Source organism: Limanda limanda, chromosome 23 (genome assembly GCF_963576545.1).
Source record: "Limanda limanda chromosome 23, fLimLim1.1, whole genome shotgun sequence".
NCBI classification, from domain to species: Eukaryota; Metazoa; Chordata; class Actinopteri; order Pleuronectiformes; family Pleuronectidae; genus Limanda; species Limanda limanda.
Window position 1 is genome coordinate 5,535,000 of NC_083658.1, and position 19,931 is coordinate 5,554,930.

Below are 19,931 nucleotides of genomic sequence, written 5' to 3' on the forward strand. Positions count from 1 at the left end.
GAGGGTTTCCTCCAGACGTCCCTGCAGGACGGAGCGGTGCTGTGCCGGCTGCTGGAGCGACTCCGACCCGGGACGGTGGACAAAGTGAGTGCATGGAGGGCGGAGGGAGGAAAAAAACATGAAAAATAATACAAAATGTGCTTTATTTCTTATGAAAAACCACATGAAAGCATAATAGGACAAACAAAACTCAATTAGGCTGCAACTCAATAAATGTAAGGTTCCTGTCAAAAAATTGCTTTCACATGTAAATAAATTATAAGAATAGTATATTCATATATTAATACTACTTACTAAGACTTATATTCTTACTACTAATTATATTTCTTGAAACACAGCAGTCTACACTCTATCCTCACCATTACTTTTCCACTTTATTTTTCTTATTTTCTTTCCTTAACTGTTATTTAATTTAATTTGATGCAATCTATTTCAGTTGCACGTTTATTTGCTTTTATATTTTAAAACTGTTAAAAATATATGTAGCGAGACACAATATGTATGACTCCTGTGCCAACAAGAGAAAACATGTGTGTAGTAAAAGTGAAAAAATACTTATATTGAATCTAGACTAATTTTACTATTTTTTACTGTTGTGCAAACTAGCAACTTTATTGTACAGATGTAATATGGGCACACACACTCACACACGCACACACACGCACACACACACACACACACACACACACACCCACAAGCTGGACTCTGAACCTATCGACGTCACATCCTCCTTTGGCTTATCCAACTTCCCCGGGAGATTGTGGATGTCAAGTCAAGTTCACCTCACTTAGCTGTAACTCAATACACATTGAGGACACGTGTATTTCAAAATAAAAGCATAAAACGTTTCAGCATCACTGGATCGCGTCCTTTGCTCGTTTATTTACTTAATTAGCTCTTCCACAGCTAAAGACACACCAGTCTACAAACATGTAGGTTTATAATCACTGTTATACAAAGTGGTAATGTGGTTAATGTCGTTTTTGCTCAAATTTAAAAACTAAATGTTAGGAAACGTCTTTGTTTATATTTTAATTTGAAGCCTTAAACCGGAAATATTGCTTCTATCTTTGGCTAGCTTGTCTTTAACAAGCAGCAAGTGGCAGGTGCACAATCAGACCCTGCAGTAAGACTGTTTCCGTGCAGAAAACCATCAAAACACCCTGGTTCCCAGTGTAATACTCATGTTTGCAGTCAGTGTTTTGATGCTAATTCCGCCACTTCCGGTGTGTAGTTCTTCCAGGAGCCGAGGAGCGACAGCGACTGTCAGAGGAACATCGGAGAGTTCATCAGGGGCTGCGGCTCTTTCTGTGTGGAGGTGAGCTGACGCCTTTAAAACCTATTGATGAATGTGTTCAGTACGTGACGAGGCTCAGGAAACAGACTCCACCACATCGACAGCATCACAGGTGTTGTTTAAAACAGATTCCACAACTTGTTTATCTTCTGTTTACCTCTTTGTCCGGTTTATACTGAGGAGACTAAACATGGCTGTGGGGGGGAATCATTCTCAGATATTTCATCGTAATCAGCCATGATCCGTTTAGATTATTTTAAATCACCTTTACCACTTGATCTTCTGTTTATCCATCACTCCAGCTTGTAAACACAGGTTCCCTTCTGCTACTTTTACATTAATCAACCCTTCTACAGGGTCGATACGGAAAAATATTCATTTTATTAAAAATATTGGAAGTCTGCTATAATCATTTTAAGTGTTAATGAGTTTATTTATAAAGTACTTTATCACTGAGATCTGCATATAACTATTACCTGTGGTCCAGGTAAATGTCTAGTTGTGTTTAAGAACCTGGCAACCCAAAAGTTAGAATCACTCTTTTATTGTCCATCAATAAAACCATGAGATAAAACTTGTTCAAATTACTCTGATAGAAAGAGGTACAACTTTATTAACTGAAGAAAATGGTGTGTATCCTTATATATATTGTTATTACAAAATGAAGGGTTTAAAAGCATGAAACCACTGTGTAGTTTCTGACTTTTAGTTATTGAAAGAGTTAAAATGGAGTTCCCATTAATAACATTCAGTTCTTGGTTTAAAAAAAGATGCCGTGTTAAACGTGTTGATGTGCTCGAGAACGAGATGCAGTTCCTTTGTCGTTATGGAAACAAGAGGCAGAGGATGAACAATAATGCTGTGTTTGTGGGAATCTGTTGGATAATTCTGATGAAATGTTACTATTTGGATTTCACAGCATTTCAATTACATCTTGATGATGATGGTGACATGCAAAGATAGTGTTGTTATTAGGGATTATAAGGTTTGTTGGCTCCAGCAGAGTTTTTCGTGTAGTCCCTAGACATCAATATTCTACATGAATCTGAGTAAGAAGCTGCCATGAAAACAGCATTTTCTCATGATATTAACTTGAACAAGGCCATAATAAGCAATAATTCAATCAAGAAATGTAGAGTTCAGTTCTTAGTCACATTATATAGACAGACATGTATACATACCATCCAATTTGACTTTTCCCAGCATGTGTTGGTTACTAACTGCTTGATGACACATACCCTGTGTTTGGGTGTAATGTTGGATAAATGCCGCAGTGGACGTAATGTTCACTTCAGTGCAAATCAGACTATGCTCTGTAACATGTAAATGGCAGTATGAATGGAACAGTCCATTAGAATAATGTGTTAATGTCGGAATAAGGTTGTAGTCTGAATATTGGTTTCCTTTTAAATTTAGTCGTTCTGTCAAAAGTCTTTGTAACTTAGATTAAATCTTTGTGGGCAACAATAGATAATCCTGCACAGAAGCTGTGAGACACGTTTGAAATGCTGAAAGCAATATAGAAGTGTTTATCAAAATCATATCTGTGTTGTTATCAGAGTTCAAAAGGACATGTAGGGTGTGTGTTTGCATAACAGTAGATCAAACCACTTTTATATCCTGCACGACGGGGTGTGAAAGGGGGCGGGTGAGTACTGTGGTACGAAGTGACACCACACACATACACACACACACGCATACACATACACACACACGCATACACACACACATTATTGATGTAATTTATGTAAAAAAAACACAGAGTCATAATGAAAAACATCAGAATGTGTAGCTCCGAAGTCGTAGGCTGCAGAGCTTTTTTAACAAGGATTGTCTTAAGAGCTCAAAAATTTTATTGATGAGGAGAAGAGGCTTTGAAAAAACAACTTGAAACTGTGGCAAAGGAGAAATGCAAAAGAGAATGAGAAGATGAAATGGAGGGGAGGAGGGGGGTGGGCTGATGTAATGCAACACGCCGGGAAGCCAGTGGATATTTCCAATCAGGTTGATTAGAGCCATGTCAGCCATGTTGCTGGGAGCCAAGGCCTCCATTAACCAGCGGCCCGGCTGACATCAGCGCAGTAATTCTCCCAGACTGTCAACGCAACGAGCGGAGGACGAGCCAGACCGGCCGTCCAATGGGAGGTGGACTACATGAGGGACAGTGTGAGCGCAGATGACTCCACGATTAAACAGAGCTGCACGATTAATCACAATAACAATCGGCAACATAAACTCGGCTGCTGCGATTAATTAAACCTTAACGGATGGAGATATTGATCTGGTGCATTTAGTGAGACTCCTCTAAGGCGGTAAAACAAGCGCTCCCTGTTAGTAGGTAAGCTGTTTGACCAATCACACGCGTCAAAGTATGCTATGATGCAGGGGAGGGTCCCTACGAACATGCCTGAAAATACGTGGTGATTTATGTTTTTTATTGCTATGTATCTTATGGAAGACGCTTAAATCAAGAAAACAATTATTATTTAAAGATTTGTACATTTAAAAGACGGTTTATTGACGAGACATCCTGTGTCTTGGGGTCTTTGTTCACTCAAACCCATTAAATTCCTCCAGAGATCAATACTCTTCATTCATACAAACGATCTGTGCACTGTAGAGGCGCCTGTCTTTGTTGCTGATGTGCTTCATGTCATTCTTGGTGTCAGATTTAAGTATTAATCAAATGTATTGATCTCGGAAGAAGCACAAGTAAAACGTGTGCATGCAACAGTAACATATTTCTGCTGCAGGAGAAGAGGAGAGAAGCTTCGAAGTGTATGTTGGCTAAGTGCCCGTGGTGGAGGGGAAACTGTGTGAGAGCTGTTGCGTCCACGCTGCTTTGACGTTAATCAGGACGTGTGTATCACGTCCAGGGATCTTTTCTTAGACGAAGATGACGTTAAAAAACACTGTAGTTGTTGTGGAGTTCACTTGAAGAAAAGGAGGGATTCTTGTCGTTAACTTAATTTTTGTAAAGTTCCTCATCAGAATATTTTAGCTTTGTCTTTTACGGTTCAGGTTGCTCCACCTTCACACTTTGGGAGCGTCAAAGTCAGTCAGTGTGTGGAGTACACACAAGATTAGGGGCTTCAGAGGTATTTTGATTATGGCTTGTGTGTGTGTGTGTGTGTGATGGGGAGATTACAAGGTGGGAGCTCAGACTTTGAGTAATCCTGATCCAGACTCCAGTTGGAGCAGAGATGTGAACCTCCACTAAACTCGGTGTTTCCTCAGTTTTAAGCTGACAAACCCATTTTCTTATGAATAACACCTTATCTGTTTTTTAAACAGAGACAGCCACAATGGGAAACTGTGGAGACACTGAGGGGAACTTAAACAATATGGAACATATATACACACCAAATAAAATACTGTAAGTAATAATTCCAATGTCAGCGAATGGGTTCAGGGTCGTATCACAGGTAAATTGTATATAAAAGGGCTAGTGCCTGATTCCTTTTCCTCCATCACAACATTCCCTGCATGAGATACTTACTTTGAAATGTCAGAAAGCTTTGTGACGTTGCTCCATGAATTTATAATGAATGTGTTTTCTTGGTCTCTCCTGCCTCGAACCCCTCGACACAGTCTTATCGCTGTTCTTGAACGTATCTCATGTTCTTTATTTGATTCTCTCTCCTTAAGCCTTTCGAGGTCAGCGACCTCCTGCAGGGGCTGAACTTCACCAAGGTGCTGACCTGCCTGGTTGCCCTGAACAAAGCTACTGAAGGCAAGATTATTGATGTTTTGTGCACGTGTCAATGTGTGTTTGGTTTGAAGCACACTTTTCTTCTTTGCAGTGCTTTTATTTTGCAGTAAATTGTGCTCTAAAAATGTATATTTGAAATGCTTTTTATTTGAAATAATTCTAAAGTGTAAAAGCATATCAAGAACTAATCAAGTTCAAGTAATTTTATTTTGGTAAAAGCTTTTTATTACCATGTCATGTGAGTTTAAGATATTTACATTTTTTTGTAAAACTACTTATTAGGATATTGTGCATTTGCAGATATAGGTGTTTCTGAGGACAGTGTGTGTGTGTCGCACTCCTCAACATCCAGGATCAAGTCATTTGATTCTCTCAACACTCAGAGTCGCTCCTCCAAACTGCATCAGCCTCAGTACCGCAGCCTGGTGAGTTACCATGACAACCGCAATTACCACTCATAAGTAATGGTAGAAAACAAACACTGACGGGGGTCCGTCTCCTTCCTAGGACATGTCGGAGGGCAGTGGGTGTGTCCACTCGCTGTTCAAGGCGCGCTTCCCCTTCCAGCAGACCAATGAGGACGAGCTCTCTTTCGGCAAGGGTGACATCATCAGTGTGAGCAGGCAGGAGGATGGGGGCTGGTGGGAAGGCTCGAACAACGGCAAGACCGGATGGTTCCCCAGTAACTATGTGCGGGAGCTGAAAGGAAGCGGTGGGTGAAGCCCTCGTTTATTTCCCCAAATCATATTTCAGAGCAGTGGGGAGAAAATGAACTGTCTTCTCAGTCTTGGTCCCAGTAGATGGTTTGGTTACTGTTTTTGTTTCTATGTCTCAAGTTAACACCTGAAACGTGCACTGCTTTTTTCATCTGCAGCTTATTCAGAACACTGCAAAAAAAAAAAGAGGTTATTTTTAATGTAAATGCATTGTATAGATTGAATATAAAGATGGACATCATGACGGCACGTCCTGACTCCAGGTCTGTTCTTACTGATAATAACTTACTGATTAATGAACATACTGTAATTCAGCACAAACATGTGTAGTATTTACTTTGGTTCAGACACTTAATCCCATTCATCTCTGGATTTAATGGCTCCAATATTCAACGGCTGCCACTTCCCTGTGTCTGATTGTGTTGGTTAGTTGTGTGTCAGGCAGGAAACAAGAAAGGAAGCTCCACAAGCACACAATGACAGGAAGTTCCTGAGGTGCTGTATAGAAAGGAGCTTCCTGACTTAAAGCTTCACAACAGCAAACAAGGGCCATGCTCACGACGTACTGAGCAGTAGCAGCACATGTATTCATGTGGTGACCATTCAGTGGGAGCTGTTTGATTTGTGAGAAAAAGCTGGCTTGTACCAGGGAGGCTTAGTCTCGATTTGGAAGAAGAAACCTTACACAAAATAAAGACGAATAGAATATAAAGATTTCTCCTGTTTTAACTTCTTGACTTTCCTGGATAAAAGAAAAACAAAGAGAATAAGTCCTCTTTGTTTTTTTAAAAACATCCTAAGTGTTGCAGATTCAACTTCAAATAACTATTTACTTTCTCTGCTCAGTCAGAATTGAGATTTAGATGAATACACTCCGTGTCTAGAAAATAGTCATTACTCCTCTGGATTTACATTGAAATATCTCCAAAGAGCAATAGTGAACTGAAGGGTATGACCAACCCTAACCCATTTATTTTTCTTTATTTTTGTTTCCATTTCCTGCCACTGACCTTTTAAACCCTTCTTCTGCTTTCAGATAAAACGTTAGAAAAGCCAAAGTCTGGGACCCTAAAAAGTCCACCCAAGGGTTTTGACACCACGATCATCAGTAAGACGTACTACAACGTGGTGAGCATCATTCTTCAGTGACCATGTTTGTGTATGCATATATGTAGGCTTGTGTGTGTTAATCTTCAAATGCTCAAGCAAGAAAATCTGTTGATTATTATCATTAATATTCCAAATAGTTTTGGGTTAGAACTTGGAGGTTATGAGGCAAAGGTTTGAAATGCGATCGGAACGAATTCTGAATTTTTGAAGATGCCATTACCCACAAATTTAAATAAATAATTTCCTGCATGTAGCTCTTAGACTTAGACTGCTGGAGTGAACCAAGTTAATGGATGTGTGTGTGTGTGTGTCTGCTTTTACAATCAATTATTTTTTATCCACACGTCCAATTAATGATCGTGTAGCTTTTGTCTCTGTGTGTGTGTGTACAGGGATGTGTTGATTTGTGGTGGCTGCATGGCAGTACTGCATAAGCCATCTATAAATATGTGTGTGTGTGAGTGCATCAGATGTAAAGTAGGTTATTGCTTCCATTTCAGTGGTTTCTGGGGCAGCCTTGCCCCAGGGTTGTCTCCTGCCTGTGTGCATGTGTGTTTGTGCGTGCGTGCATGTGTGCGTGTGCGTTTGTGTGTGGGCGTTTTAATAATGTAACAAGCTGCACAGTCACTCTAGCTAGACAGTCCATATTCTTTGGTTGGAGTACCCAAGTGTCCCTCAAACACAGACAGACACACACACACAGATATGCTAACACACTCACAGACCCTGCCTGAAGTCAATGCTGTTCCCAAACACAAATGAAAGAGGAAAAAATTATAAATATAGAAGTTGTTGTCCTTTTTTCTCATAGAGCTTTTCAGAGCTTTAGGACAAAAGCTTTTTTTTGACTGTGAATGTTTTCATGCGCTTGACATCAATATCAATTTTCAATTTACAAAATATAGCTTTAATTTCATTTGATTTCAGTGCTGCAGTGGCAGTCTGGCCTTTACAACATCGGTCGAGGATGCTACAATTCATTAGCAGAAACCTTGTTCCTGTGAGATTCCTGATGAGAGATTAGCCTGTAGAGTAGGGCCCATTATGCAGCTACTGTGTTCCAGCTCCCAGAGGATCTGATATCTCCGTCCATTAGCCTTTTACAAAATACATCCTCCACCAACAAAACAAACTGCTCTCAGAGTGATTTCCACTTGCTAAATTAACTAAAAAGTCAAAGTACACATAAAATGCATCTATCTCAAAGATTTTTTCTGTCAGTTTACAATCTTGATACACTGATGGATTTTTTTTTTTTGAAACATCGTGATTGACAGCTTGATTGGCCCTCCCGTGTATCACTTCCTACCTAAGAAATATATGTGATTTTCAACATAAGAGTGTGCGCTAATATATTTAATGGGAATTGGGATTTTTATGGACACTCGTATCATTCTACTATCACTGTAAATAAAACTAAAGTCTTTATCTCTTTGTGTGCGTGTGTCAGGTCCTGCAGAACATCCTGGAAACCGAGACTGAATACTCCAGAGAACTCCAGAGTCTCCTGGGCTCATACCTGCGCTCACTTCACCCCACAGACAGGTCTGGTTATTTTTACCCTTTTTTATTTTTTATTCATCACAGTCGTGTTTTAGAGGCAGCGAAACACATGAGCATATCTGTTGAAATACCAATTGTCTGCAAAATCTTCCCACAATTTAGTGTACATATACATATACTGTATACCACATCTATACTGTATTGTACACATACACACATGACAATATTTATAGTTCATTGTATGATTTACAGCCATGCTTTTATCATTGATCTACAGTATGTATAATTAATCAATACTGCACTTTTACAAGATCTGATTGATCTGATTTATTTCTGGCACCATTTTGTAATTAGAGTTCCCCTCAAGTATAAAAGGATAAATATCTATATGATGAGGCTGCAGTTGACTAATATCTAAATACTAAATCGCTGATTCCACAGAAGATTTAATTCAAACGCAGAAATCTGTCAATATACGAATTAATCAGGATTACTCGAAGAAAATGTTTGAATTATGAATGATGACCCTCCTCTCTTCCTTCTTCCTCCTGTGCCGTGTAGACTCAGCAGCGTCGACATCGGTCACATTCAAGGAAATCTGGAGGAAATCTCGACCTTCCAGCAGATGTTGGTTCAGTCCTTAGAGGAGCACACAAAGTTAGTTCATCCCTCTCATCTGTATGCTATGATCTTCCCTTAACTGATTATTTGTTCTAGATTTGGTCAAGATCCTTTTAAAATGGATTTAAGAAATACCAGCAGATTGAAAATAGTCAGTATAATATTTGTATCCTACTCATTTGCAGCACTGACCACAGTGTGACTCATGCACCACTATTATGTTTTCTTTCTACCCTGCAGATGTGTTGCATCCTGTTAAACTAACAATGCACCCTCCAGGTTCACATCAAAACAAAGCAGCAAAGACTGTAGACGGCCTGAGGGAAGCATCATGTAGTGTCAGTGTAGTGACAGAGACATCTAGTGGGAGACTGAAGTAACACAATCTTATTTGCAGAGGCAGTGCAGCAACAGGCACGATCAGTTTCATGTCACTGTCCTTAAATATGTCATGCAACTTTGTGTATTCTTTACGTGTGATTAAATGGCAGCAGAAGCAGTTCCCAGTTTAATATTGACATGTTGTGTGTGTAGACTCCCAGAGAGCCAGCAGAAGATCGGGGGTTTCTTCCTGAATCTGATTCCCCAGATGAAGATCCTCTACGTGGCCTACTGCTCCAGCCACCCGTCTGCTGTCAATGTGCTCACACAACACAGGTACAGTCAGAGAATGAGTGAGATCTGTGTGTGCAGGAGACAAAGACAGAAAACATAAATGTAAGTGTGATGTGTGTGACAGTGAGGCGCTCGGGGAGTACATGGAGTCAAAGGGGGCGTCCACTCCAGGGATCCTGACTCTGACCACGAGTCTGAGTAAACCCTTCACCAGACTGCAGAGATACCCCACGCTGCTGAAAGAACTGGACAGACACATGGAGGTAAGTCCGTCCGTGTCTGTTCAGATAAACCAACAAGCAAAGTTTTCAAGATTCAGATGATATTAAGTAACACAACAATGACCATGATCTGATCTCCATGCATGTATACAAAAATATTCTGTTCTGTTTCTATGTTTAATCTTTTTTATTATTTGTCGCCTTTGTCTCAGGACCAACACCCTGACAGAGCTGATCTCCATGCTTCAATGGCGGCCTTCAAAACCCTTTCAGTAAGACACACACTGATAAGAGCTTTTCACAGAATTCAGTTAAACCTGTAGCTGATCTGGATTGTTTTTCTCAATATTTCTCACTACCACCTGTTGAACCACTATTCTAGCACATCAGTGATATTGAAATTGCCGAAACAAGAGCTTTTGCTGATGTCAAGTTAATCCACTTCCTAACTTGTGTGTGTATTTGTACCAACTAACAAAGATGAACGTAAAGTATCTCAAAAAGTTGTTGTGCCTTTGTATGATTCTTTGTTTGTGTGTGTGTGTGTGTGTGTGTGTTCAGGCTCAGTGTCAGGAGGTGAGGAAGAGGAAGGACCTGGAGTTGCAGATTTTAACGGAGCCAATCAGAAACTGGGAGGGGGATGACATCAGAACCCTCGGCCCCGTCCAGCACATGTCTCAGGCCAAGGTCCACACGCAGAACTGTCAGGTACCGTCAGAAAACCTGAAGAGGCTGAAAACCCTGATACTATCTTTATCCATCTGAAACACAATTGTTTTTTTTTTGTATTACTTAACATCAGGCTATTGTATCGTTTCGACTCTGTTCATGCAGTTTATCCTTTTGTTTTTTCAGGAGTCAAACGAACGCTACCTCGTCCTCTTCCCTCACACACTGCTCGTTCTATCTGCCAGCATGAGAATGAGTGGATTCATCTATCAGGTGCGTTTCACATGAACTTAAACCCTCAACTTATCAAAAACTCTGGTCGACTTATTAACCCTGTGTTTCTGCATAGGGGAGGATGCCACTGTCAGGGATGCTCATCTCCAGAATAGAGGACGGAGACAACCTGAAGAACGCTTTTGAAATATCCGGTCAGCCTTCTCTCTCTTTTACCTAATGGACATTTCTGATTTGTCTTTGCATTCGATATCTGTGAGGATCTAAGTTGAATTTGATCTCACGCTCTAGCTATAGGTTAACATTTTTTTAATAATATCTCACATGTTTGTGTTTTGTCGTACAGGGGCTCAGAGTGAGCGGATGCAGGTGGCGTGTAACACTCAGCAGGCACTACAGGAATGGCTCGACCTTCTCACCAAACACACACACACTCCAGCCGCACTCGCACACAAGCATCAGTCCGTCTGTCACACAGTAAGTGCTTTGTTCATTACTCGATCCTCATCCACTTCTTCACCCACCTGCTCCTCTCTTTAACGTGTCCTCACCTCCTTCCAGTTGCCGTCCCACCCGGTCACTCCCACCAGACACTCTGAGTCACGTGGAGGGAGCAGCGGACACACCTACCACACCCTTCCCCATCCCGCCTCATATGGTACGCCTCATGGAAGCAACCCAATGTGGGGGCCCCTTGAGCCACCGAGCACCCCCAAACCCTGGAGCCTGAGCTGCCTTCGCCCTGCGCCTCCGCTTCGGCCGTGCGCTGCTCTCTGCATCAAGGAGGTGCTGTTTAATGACACTTTAAAATAAGTCAGGACACCTGCCTTTAATATTAATTTGCTGGAAATAACACAATGTAAATGTTCTGGAGTTGGGTGTAAATGTTAACATTCTAATCACTTTTTTCCCTAGGATATGAGCAAAAGTCCTAAAAACATGAAGAAGCTGCTCCCGAAGAGGAAGCCAGAGAGGAAACCTTCAGAAGAGGACTTCACTGTCAGAAAGAGTACGTTTATAACTGCGTTTATAACGGCAGTGTTATGTGCGAGCGGTGCGTCCTCACTTGTCCTCACATGTCCTCACATGTCCTCACTCGTCCTCCTATCCCGTCCTTGTCTTTCAGGCACCGCAGCTCTAGAGGAGGACGCTCAAATACTGAAAGTGATCGAGGCGTACTGCACCAGCGCCAAGACACGACAGACTCTCAACTCCAGTAAGCAAACACGCACACAAACCATGTACACATTATCACTTGCACATTCTCACACACTGCTAGCTTCTGTGTGTTATTTCTGACACTGTTTGTTCTCTGCTTTCAGCCCTAACAATGTTTTTCTCTCTCCTCTCTTTTCATGTCTTCCCTTCATCCTTCATTGTTTTTTAATTAACTCCTTTATCCTTGCTGTCTTGTTTCTCCCTTATTTGTTTCTGAATTTTATTCAATTTAAAATATTTTTATCCCACCAAACTGCTTTGTTTTAATTTCTGGTTTAAATCCCATATTTATGTTCTTAAATAAATTCTGCCTTGTTTCAATATGGTTTACTTTAAAAAAAAAATCCTTTATCCTATTTGGTTTATACTCCTCCGCTCATCTCATCCCCCAACATTTCAATTTGGTTTGTTCCAAACTCCCGTCTTCTGCTGGTGACTTAATGGCACAGCTTGGCAAGGGACTGACCTCATGCACAACCATGTACTCGCTGACACCAGCCTCACCATTGCTGGTTTGCCTGGCAGCCTGCCATGTTCTGACCAATCCGAGGACTCGGATTATGAAAGTATCTGGACAGCCCAAAGTTTTAGGACTGCCTCGTTTTCTCGTAAGACACATTGAAGAAGCAGCTAGCGTCCAAGTAGAGATAGATGTGTATACGTGTTTATCAGCCAAAACATCTCACCTGCTGTGTGTGTGTGTGTGTGTGTGTGTGTGTGTGTGTGTGTGTGTGTGTGTGTGTGTGTGTGTGTGTGTGTGTGTGTGTGTGTGTGTGTGTGTGTGTGTGTGTGTGTGTGTGTGTGTGTGTGTGTGTGTGTGTGTGTGTGTGTGTGTGTGTGTTTATGTACATGTGCATCGGTTGTAGCTGTCTTTGTGCATTCCCATCAGTATAGCTTCAGGAAATATATACCTCATATTACTGTATACTTTACTCCTCTAATTCTGTATCAACCACTTGGAATGATGAAGTATCTTTGTGTGGATGTTCATGTATTTGTGTATCTGTCGTATTGTGTGTGACCCAGGGTTGATAACTCACGCTGTCGCCATTGTTTCAATCAGGCTCCAGCAGGAAGGACGTTCAAATGTTGTTCCCAGAGGAGGAGAAGATCATAGTGGAGGAAACCAGGAGCAACGGACAGACTGTGGTGGAGGAAAGGTGCTGAAACTACAAAAACAACAAAATATGTGAATACAATCATAGTGAATGGAAAATTAGAGGTTGCCATAAAAATGAATTGCAACATATCAATTACTTTATGAAAAGGGAAAGATATGAAATGCTAACAAGTTATAAATATGATTTATATGGATTTAGGAAATGAGGATAGTGTCAGTACATCACATGTAAAGTAGATCACAGTAAATCAGAGCTGTGTTGTTCCTGCAGGAGTTTGGTGGACACTGTGTACAGCCTCAAGGATGAAGTTCAGGAACTCAAACAGGTGAGTGGGCAGTTTTAGTTCACTACTAACCTGATTATTACTAAACTTACATTTCTAAACTTTATCTAGATTGTTGTGTGGTAAGAAATCATTTGTGTGTGTTTTTAAGTCAAGTGGAAAACCAATTTTCTCCTTTTCCTTGATGGATCCCGCTTGTTTTTCCTCTCTCTCATCCATCAACTGTCCCCTCCTCTTCGGTTTTTCTACAGGACAATAAGAGGATGAAGAGGACGCTGGAGGAGGAGCAGCGAGCGAGGAAGGAGATGGAGAGGGTCATCAGGAGGGTTCTGAAGAGCATGGACGACCCAACCTGGGACGAGACAAACCTCTGAGATCTACGTGGATCCAAACATTACGGACAGGATGTGACTTTAAATGACCGAATGGCCTGAGTGAAATGTTGTTCAACCTGTGTGGACACAAACTGCCAACACTCCATTGTGTTATTCAACATCTCTTCACCGTTTCCACTTAAACCCTCACTATTCCCTGCATAGTACACTCTGGACCAAGAGAAGATGCCTGCCGGCCATCAGCAAAGCCATCACATCTGACTTTAAAGTTGTGAAGCCAAAATAGCTGGTAGGCATGATGATCTCACATCCTGTCATGCTCCTTTCCACTTTCTTTAAGCCTTTGGAGCGCGGACACAAAAATCTCTTTATATCTTTTACTTTCTTGCAGTAAGTATAACATTTCACCATTGCCAGGAAAGTATTTTATTAACTGACCTGGTGCATGAATTAGAACGATACATGAGTTTATATATTTCATAAAAACTAAACAGACATTTTTGATTAGCAGCCATGTAATCACAAATCCAAATGTTAAAGAAACATTTACAAAGATGCCTATAAATTATTATTTGTGATACACAAAATACTTTTTTTTAAGCTTTAATTACCAGCACTTATAAGTGGCCTCATATTTTACAGGATGACATGAAATTCCTCAGTCTGATGTGAATTATTTCCATTAATTGAATTGAAGATGATATAATATGAATTTATCCAATCAAAAACAACTTGTTATTGTCAAACGGAAGCTGGAGGGAGATTTTCTCAGGAATCAACCGTCAGGGAGTTTCAGCTTCCGCTCAGCTTCCATTTCAGATTTCATGTAGAAGGCAATATCTTAAGATAAAAGAAATGTGTTTGAGCCAAATGAGCTGCAAGAACCAGTTTCATCAGACTCGACACAACAAGAAGACCAATGCTGAACTTTCAGATTCACCTCTATTTCCCCGTGTGTGAATTTGAGAAAGCTTACAAGTTAAACGAACTGTACATCTGCCAAAAGCTGCAGTAGAATGCATGAGAGTAACAGAAACATCATTGCAACCATTTTGCAGTTAATTTAGAAAAACTAGGCAGAATCTTGTCCACCAGCAGTATGTTTTATATTACCAAATATCACTTTTCTTTATTACTTGAAATATGTAAGCTTATATTGTGAAAAAAGAACCATAGCACTGCCTCTAATAGTCCTTGCAATGCTCAACACTTGAATACATCTGCGTATAGTGTTACATATTTTTGAGCTTCTTATAATTTGTCAAACACAAGCTGTTATGGAAACTGTTTGAAAAACAAAGTGTATCTTAAGCATGATAAGAACTACCTAAATCACAGTAAATCCTCTTTGAGAAAAGCATACTTGACATACAACTTGATCTTTTAGTTGGTCCATGTCCCATCCACTTACATGGAGGAGGAGGGGTTTATGACCTCTATTGACTGAGGCAATGAGGTCGAAGATGGTTTGGCGTCGCTTTTAGGGTCATGTCGCCCATCTTTATATACAGTCTGAACCTGGCAATGTAAATAATGACATTTCATTAAGAAACAACGTGGGAGCGATTAGAAGCAAGTGATGACATTTCAGAGAGCTGTACGCAACACCACCAATGCAATCGTTCCTTATTTTATTAGAAATATTGAGAATTTTGAGTTTCCTGTGCCTTTTGGAAGATGAAGTAAATCTGGGGACCCACTGTCATTCCTCCATGCTCCCAACTGTCTGAGACCTGTTCAAAGTAAGAGCTTTGTAAATCAGCAAGAACTTGAAATATACGATTGACCAAAAAAACTCATCAGGTAGCAATATCAACAAATATTACATGTTTAGTTGCTGATTCTGAGGCGAGTGGATTGATTTAAAACTTCAGGAATAATTTGAACTGCACTGAACTGATTCAAAGGCATTGCATTTCCCAGAAAGAGTCCACACGTGTCACAGAAACGATGTTCAGACACCATCGCAGTCTTCAGGAGCTTTAGTGCGTCTGCTCAATGATCTTTTTGTTTCAAGACCAAAGTCCAAGCAATGCAACACTGGAAATATATTGTTTCTTTGTTTTTTTATGATTTTTACAAGGTTGAAAAGAAACTTACTGTAGCACGATTTCTTATTTTTATATTTGTGATTGTGTTTTTACTCTTTAACGGCTGGTTTTGATTTGTGAGACTTTTTTATTTTCTACTTGGACCTTTGTGTTTTCTCCCGAGCGTCAGTAAACTGATGAGGCTTTTAGCGTTAAGACTTCACCCGCAAAATTAACTGAATGAGAACTACACTAATGTAAGCCATGTAATGCAATATGCCAATTTTTGACTATAAATTATGTATTTAACTGAAGTAACTGATTTAAATGTATTGTGTCTTCAAGCAGTTGTTACTGTGAGAAGAATCATAACCTCTATTTATTTCACCCATTTGTCTGAATAAAATGTTCAATCAGACTCATGTCTCTTGTAGAGCTTCATCCATTGCAGAAAAAAGATAATACAGATTTACATTCATTGACATGTCTCAGCCTATAATAATACATCACCACTTATCTGTTAATTATATCTGTGTTGTTAATCTGCAAAGTAACTAGCAGTTTACATTAGAATTGGGCATGCCCAGTGACAGAGGATATATCTAGATAAATACTTTACACAAGTAAACTACAAGATTATTTATAAAATAACTTTAAATTGATAAAACACATTTAATTCTATCGTAATCAACATTTATCCATATGTGTGGCCTCTTCCTCAAACAGGGGAAACAGCGCCCCTCTGGGTCCTGACGATAGATTCATGTCAGCCTGTGTATGTGGTCATAGAGGGGTACTGCCGGCTGGAGCGACGCCGGAAGACGCACGTGTCTCTTGATTATATATATACAGTCTATGCTCTTGATGAGGATTTAATGTCGCAGCTGAGGAAGTTTCGAGCGAACACGAAGAGAAACAAGAAGCGAGAACTCCCGATAAACGACAGGAAGTAAGGTATTTAATGTAAACTTAAGAAGTTTACAGAATTTAGTTGAGTTTATCCGCTTTAATGGTGGAGGCAAATGCGCTTTTTCCAGTGTTTATTAACACAGTGAGGAGTAGATGAGGACCTATGTCAATAAACAAACAAATATAACAAGTCAAACTTGAGTGTTTTTTCTAAATTATGCTCAGTTTGTAGGTGTAATGATGTGTAATGACATTTAGAGAAAGGCTGTTTATTATAGGCCAGTCAGTGGGAACTAGTTTAACCTGGTCAGCTCAATTTGTCAGTGTGAATGGTGGAAGCAAATGAGCTCTCATTTGACATAGAGAGATAATCATACTTGTTCTTCAAGGGAGGAAGCAGAGACGACTTCAACTTCGAATGTGAGTTTTTACACTTACTCTGTGTGTGTTTGCTGTGTTGCTTTGCACAATTTAGAATATTGGCTTATTTTGAGTTTTATTATTGAAAATGATGAGTATTTCACAGTTTGGGGAGATGAAGACCGTCACACTTGGTCTTCATGAAAGGAAGCAGAGACAACTTCTACTTCAAATGTGAGTAGTAACACTAACTCTGTGTCATTATTATTTTTATTATGTTTTTTATACAGGAGCTCTGTCACATTGTTTCTCATACTGTTTTATAGTCCAGTCATATTTGTGTGTGTATATAAAGGTCCAATGTGTAGAATTTAGTGACGTCTAATGAAACTACTGTAAAATACGCCGTTCACTAATACAATAATTATCCAAGGAATCCAATTATCTCCTCCTATAGCATACTCCTTACTGCTTGAGTAATAAAATCCATTCCAGTAACAGATTTCCTTTAATTTCCTTTGTAAGGGAATCCATTGTCAGCTCTTGGATTATGAAAGACATAGAGGGGTGTTCACACCATGTTTTCAAACAATCCTGCGATGTCTTCATCACCATCCAGCTCTCCACTTGCATATCAAATCGATTCTTTATAGCTGGAGTTCTTAATAGAAGTATTTCCTTGCTCATGCTCCTGTAGATCACTCCTGGGTTCTTTAATCCACCAAAAAAACCTGGCCAATTCGAACGTTCAGACTTCAGAGCGATTCATTCAACAGGTGAACAGAAAACATCAGTCGCGGCAGCGTGACACCATTTATCGGTTTAGAATCTCTGGTTGTATTAGGCCATACATCAATAACTAGGATCTAAACTATCTAAAAAACTGCGTAGGATTTGTAATGTTTGATCTGTGGAAGCGCTGGTAAAGATGCCTTGATATCTGGAGTAGATTATCTAATATTTCATCCATAGGTTGTAGATTTTTATTGATTGATGGGGTTTTGTTGTGTGTCACCTTATCTAAACGATGCTTCTGTTTATAATGATAAATATTTGAATGAGATATTCACTTGCTGTGTTTCATGCAGTGAGGACTATGCTGTCCACCTATAGTCTCATTATTCAGCTAGATCAGAATCTTATTTATTGCCTGCTTGGCCTTTTAACATTTTGAAGTTTCCGACACTTTGACCCTCTCTCTCTGTAATAGTGAGTAATATCGGCTTGATTTCTGATTGTTTTACTTATTTTATTACTGCACAGAAAATGATCAGTGGTTTCAGGCAGCTCCAGTATACTAGAGGAGAGACCGACTGTCTCCACGTATTCTCTGCATAGCCTCTATAAAGTTTTTGTTTAATTTGAGCACCACGTATACGTTTGTGATGTTTTGACAGTGCGTTAACAACGGTTTGATGGTTTCTAAGGTGGATGACTGTTATCAATGTCGTCAATAACATCACATGGCCAAATTGCCAACAGGTTTTGGCAGGTCACCAGTGAAAAGCATTATTCCCATAACAACAGAGTAGAAAAGAGTCTTTGTCGAGTTGTCCTTACTAAATTGACAAGGCCTTTTACAGCCTTTGATACAGGGCTGGCTGCCTCACACAATGGAAGGCATATAATTTTGCAGATGTCGTCTGGAAAGCTCAAATGTCAATGCTTTTCACAACAGCACTGGGGCCCTGTGAGAGGCATAATTGATTGGTTCACCTTTTGTCTCGTGCCAAATATTCATTCAGAAGGACAAAAAAAAGAGGCAAAGCGGAAGATGAAAGAGCATCTTCTGGAGCTGACACTATTCATCTTCTTGAGGAAAAAATAGTTTCTCCACAATGTACAGGCTGCTAATGTCAGGCTGTAGGTCATTTAATCCATCTAGTGGACATGAAGTTAAAAATATTCAAATTGAAATGCAGATAACCTAAAAAACTAAACACGATCAATCTTATCAATTACCTTGCTCAACAGTCCATGGCTGTGGCTCAGTCGTCCACTAACCAGAGGTTCCTGGTTCCAACCCTGAATTGCCCCTGTGCAGACAGTGTGTGATAGAAGTGCAGCATGTTGTATGAATGTGAATTGTTCTACAAAGCAATTTTGATTGGGCATTAAGACTAGAAAAGTGCTTCATAGATGTAGTCTACTAACTGTGAGTAATGTTTCTCGTCTCTGTGGCCGTGAGTGACAATCACAGGATGATGCTTGATAATGAAAACGATTCAGGGGTATATACATTTTACATTACCTGCTATTAAGGGTTTTTGTGGATTAGATTGTAAGATGGTGCACGGACTGCACAGAAATGTAGCATCTGTTGTGTTTTGGTTGGCTTGCGATAACAGAAAAAGGTGGCTTCAGGTGACTGTTCTTTTCAGGCATACTGTTTTTGTCATGGTGGCGTCAGTTAGAAATTTATGTTAAATTTACCTCGTGTGATGATTCAATAATCATCACAAAATTCAATATTGAGTGTGCAGTCAGTTGATGACTGCATACTTTCTTGCTGAATCTCTTAATCAAACACACAGCACACTTTGAGGTTATAACATAAACTGTTCCTGACATGTAATTGCATGACTCTATACACTTTGGAGTTGAATGGAAAATGCTTGTGAAACTCAGGGCCTGAGATCTGAACTGTATAGAGAACCAATCATTAAGTCTAACACGCACACACACACTATCGATGGTCCCTTTTGTATATGAAACAAAAATTCACTGGATTCGCATTGTTTTTGACAATAGAACCAACAGGTGACACACACAAACACTAAATATATACTCTTTCTTTCACTGCGTTTAGCAGCAGCCGATAATTTAGATTTTACTTGTATTGTTGCTTTGTGTCTCCCTCTTCTTTCTTTCTCTCTCTCTCTTCCCTTCAAACCCTCACCATTAATTTCCAGCCTCTGCAATTTTCCTCTTCAATAGCTGAGTGGAGTGAAAGAAAAGGGAAAAGAAAGATGACAAA

General features: G+C 39.9%; 1 protein-coding gene across 1 annotated transcript; it reads left to right on the forward strand.

Moving 5' to 3' along the window:
- On the forward strand, positions 1-14,209 carry LOC132996565 (rho guanine nucleotide exchange factor 7-like). The gene is made up of 21 exons (XM_061066865.1): positions 1-84; positions 1,235-1,318; positions 4,946-5,030; positions 5,310-5,434; positions 5,517-5,721; positions 6,762-6,853; positions 8,286-8,380; positions 8,900-8,995; positions 9,494-9,616; positions 9,699-9,837; positions 10,008-10,067; positions 10,357-10,503; positions 10,651-10,737; positions 10,814-10,892; positions 11,045-11,175; positions 11,260-11,484; positions 11,614-11,707; positions 11,825-11,914; positions 12,980-13,076; positions 13,308-13,362; positions 13,572-14,209. The coding sequence occupies exons 5-21, from the start codon at positions 5,520-5,522 to the stop codon at positions 13,692-13,694; spliced, it is 1,935 nt and encodes a 644-aa protein (XP_060922848.1). The 5' UTR covers positions 1-84; positions 1,235-1,318; positions 4,946-5,030; positions 5,310-5,434; positions 5,517-5,519; the 3' UTR covers positions 13,695-14,209.
- The last annotated feature ends 5,722 nt before the right edge of the window (positions 14,210-19,931 follow it).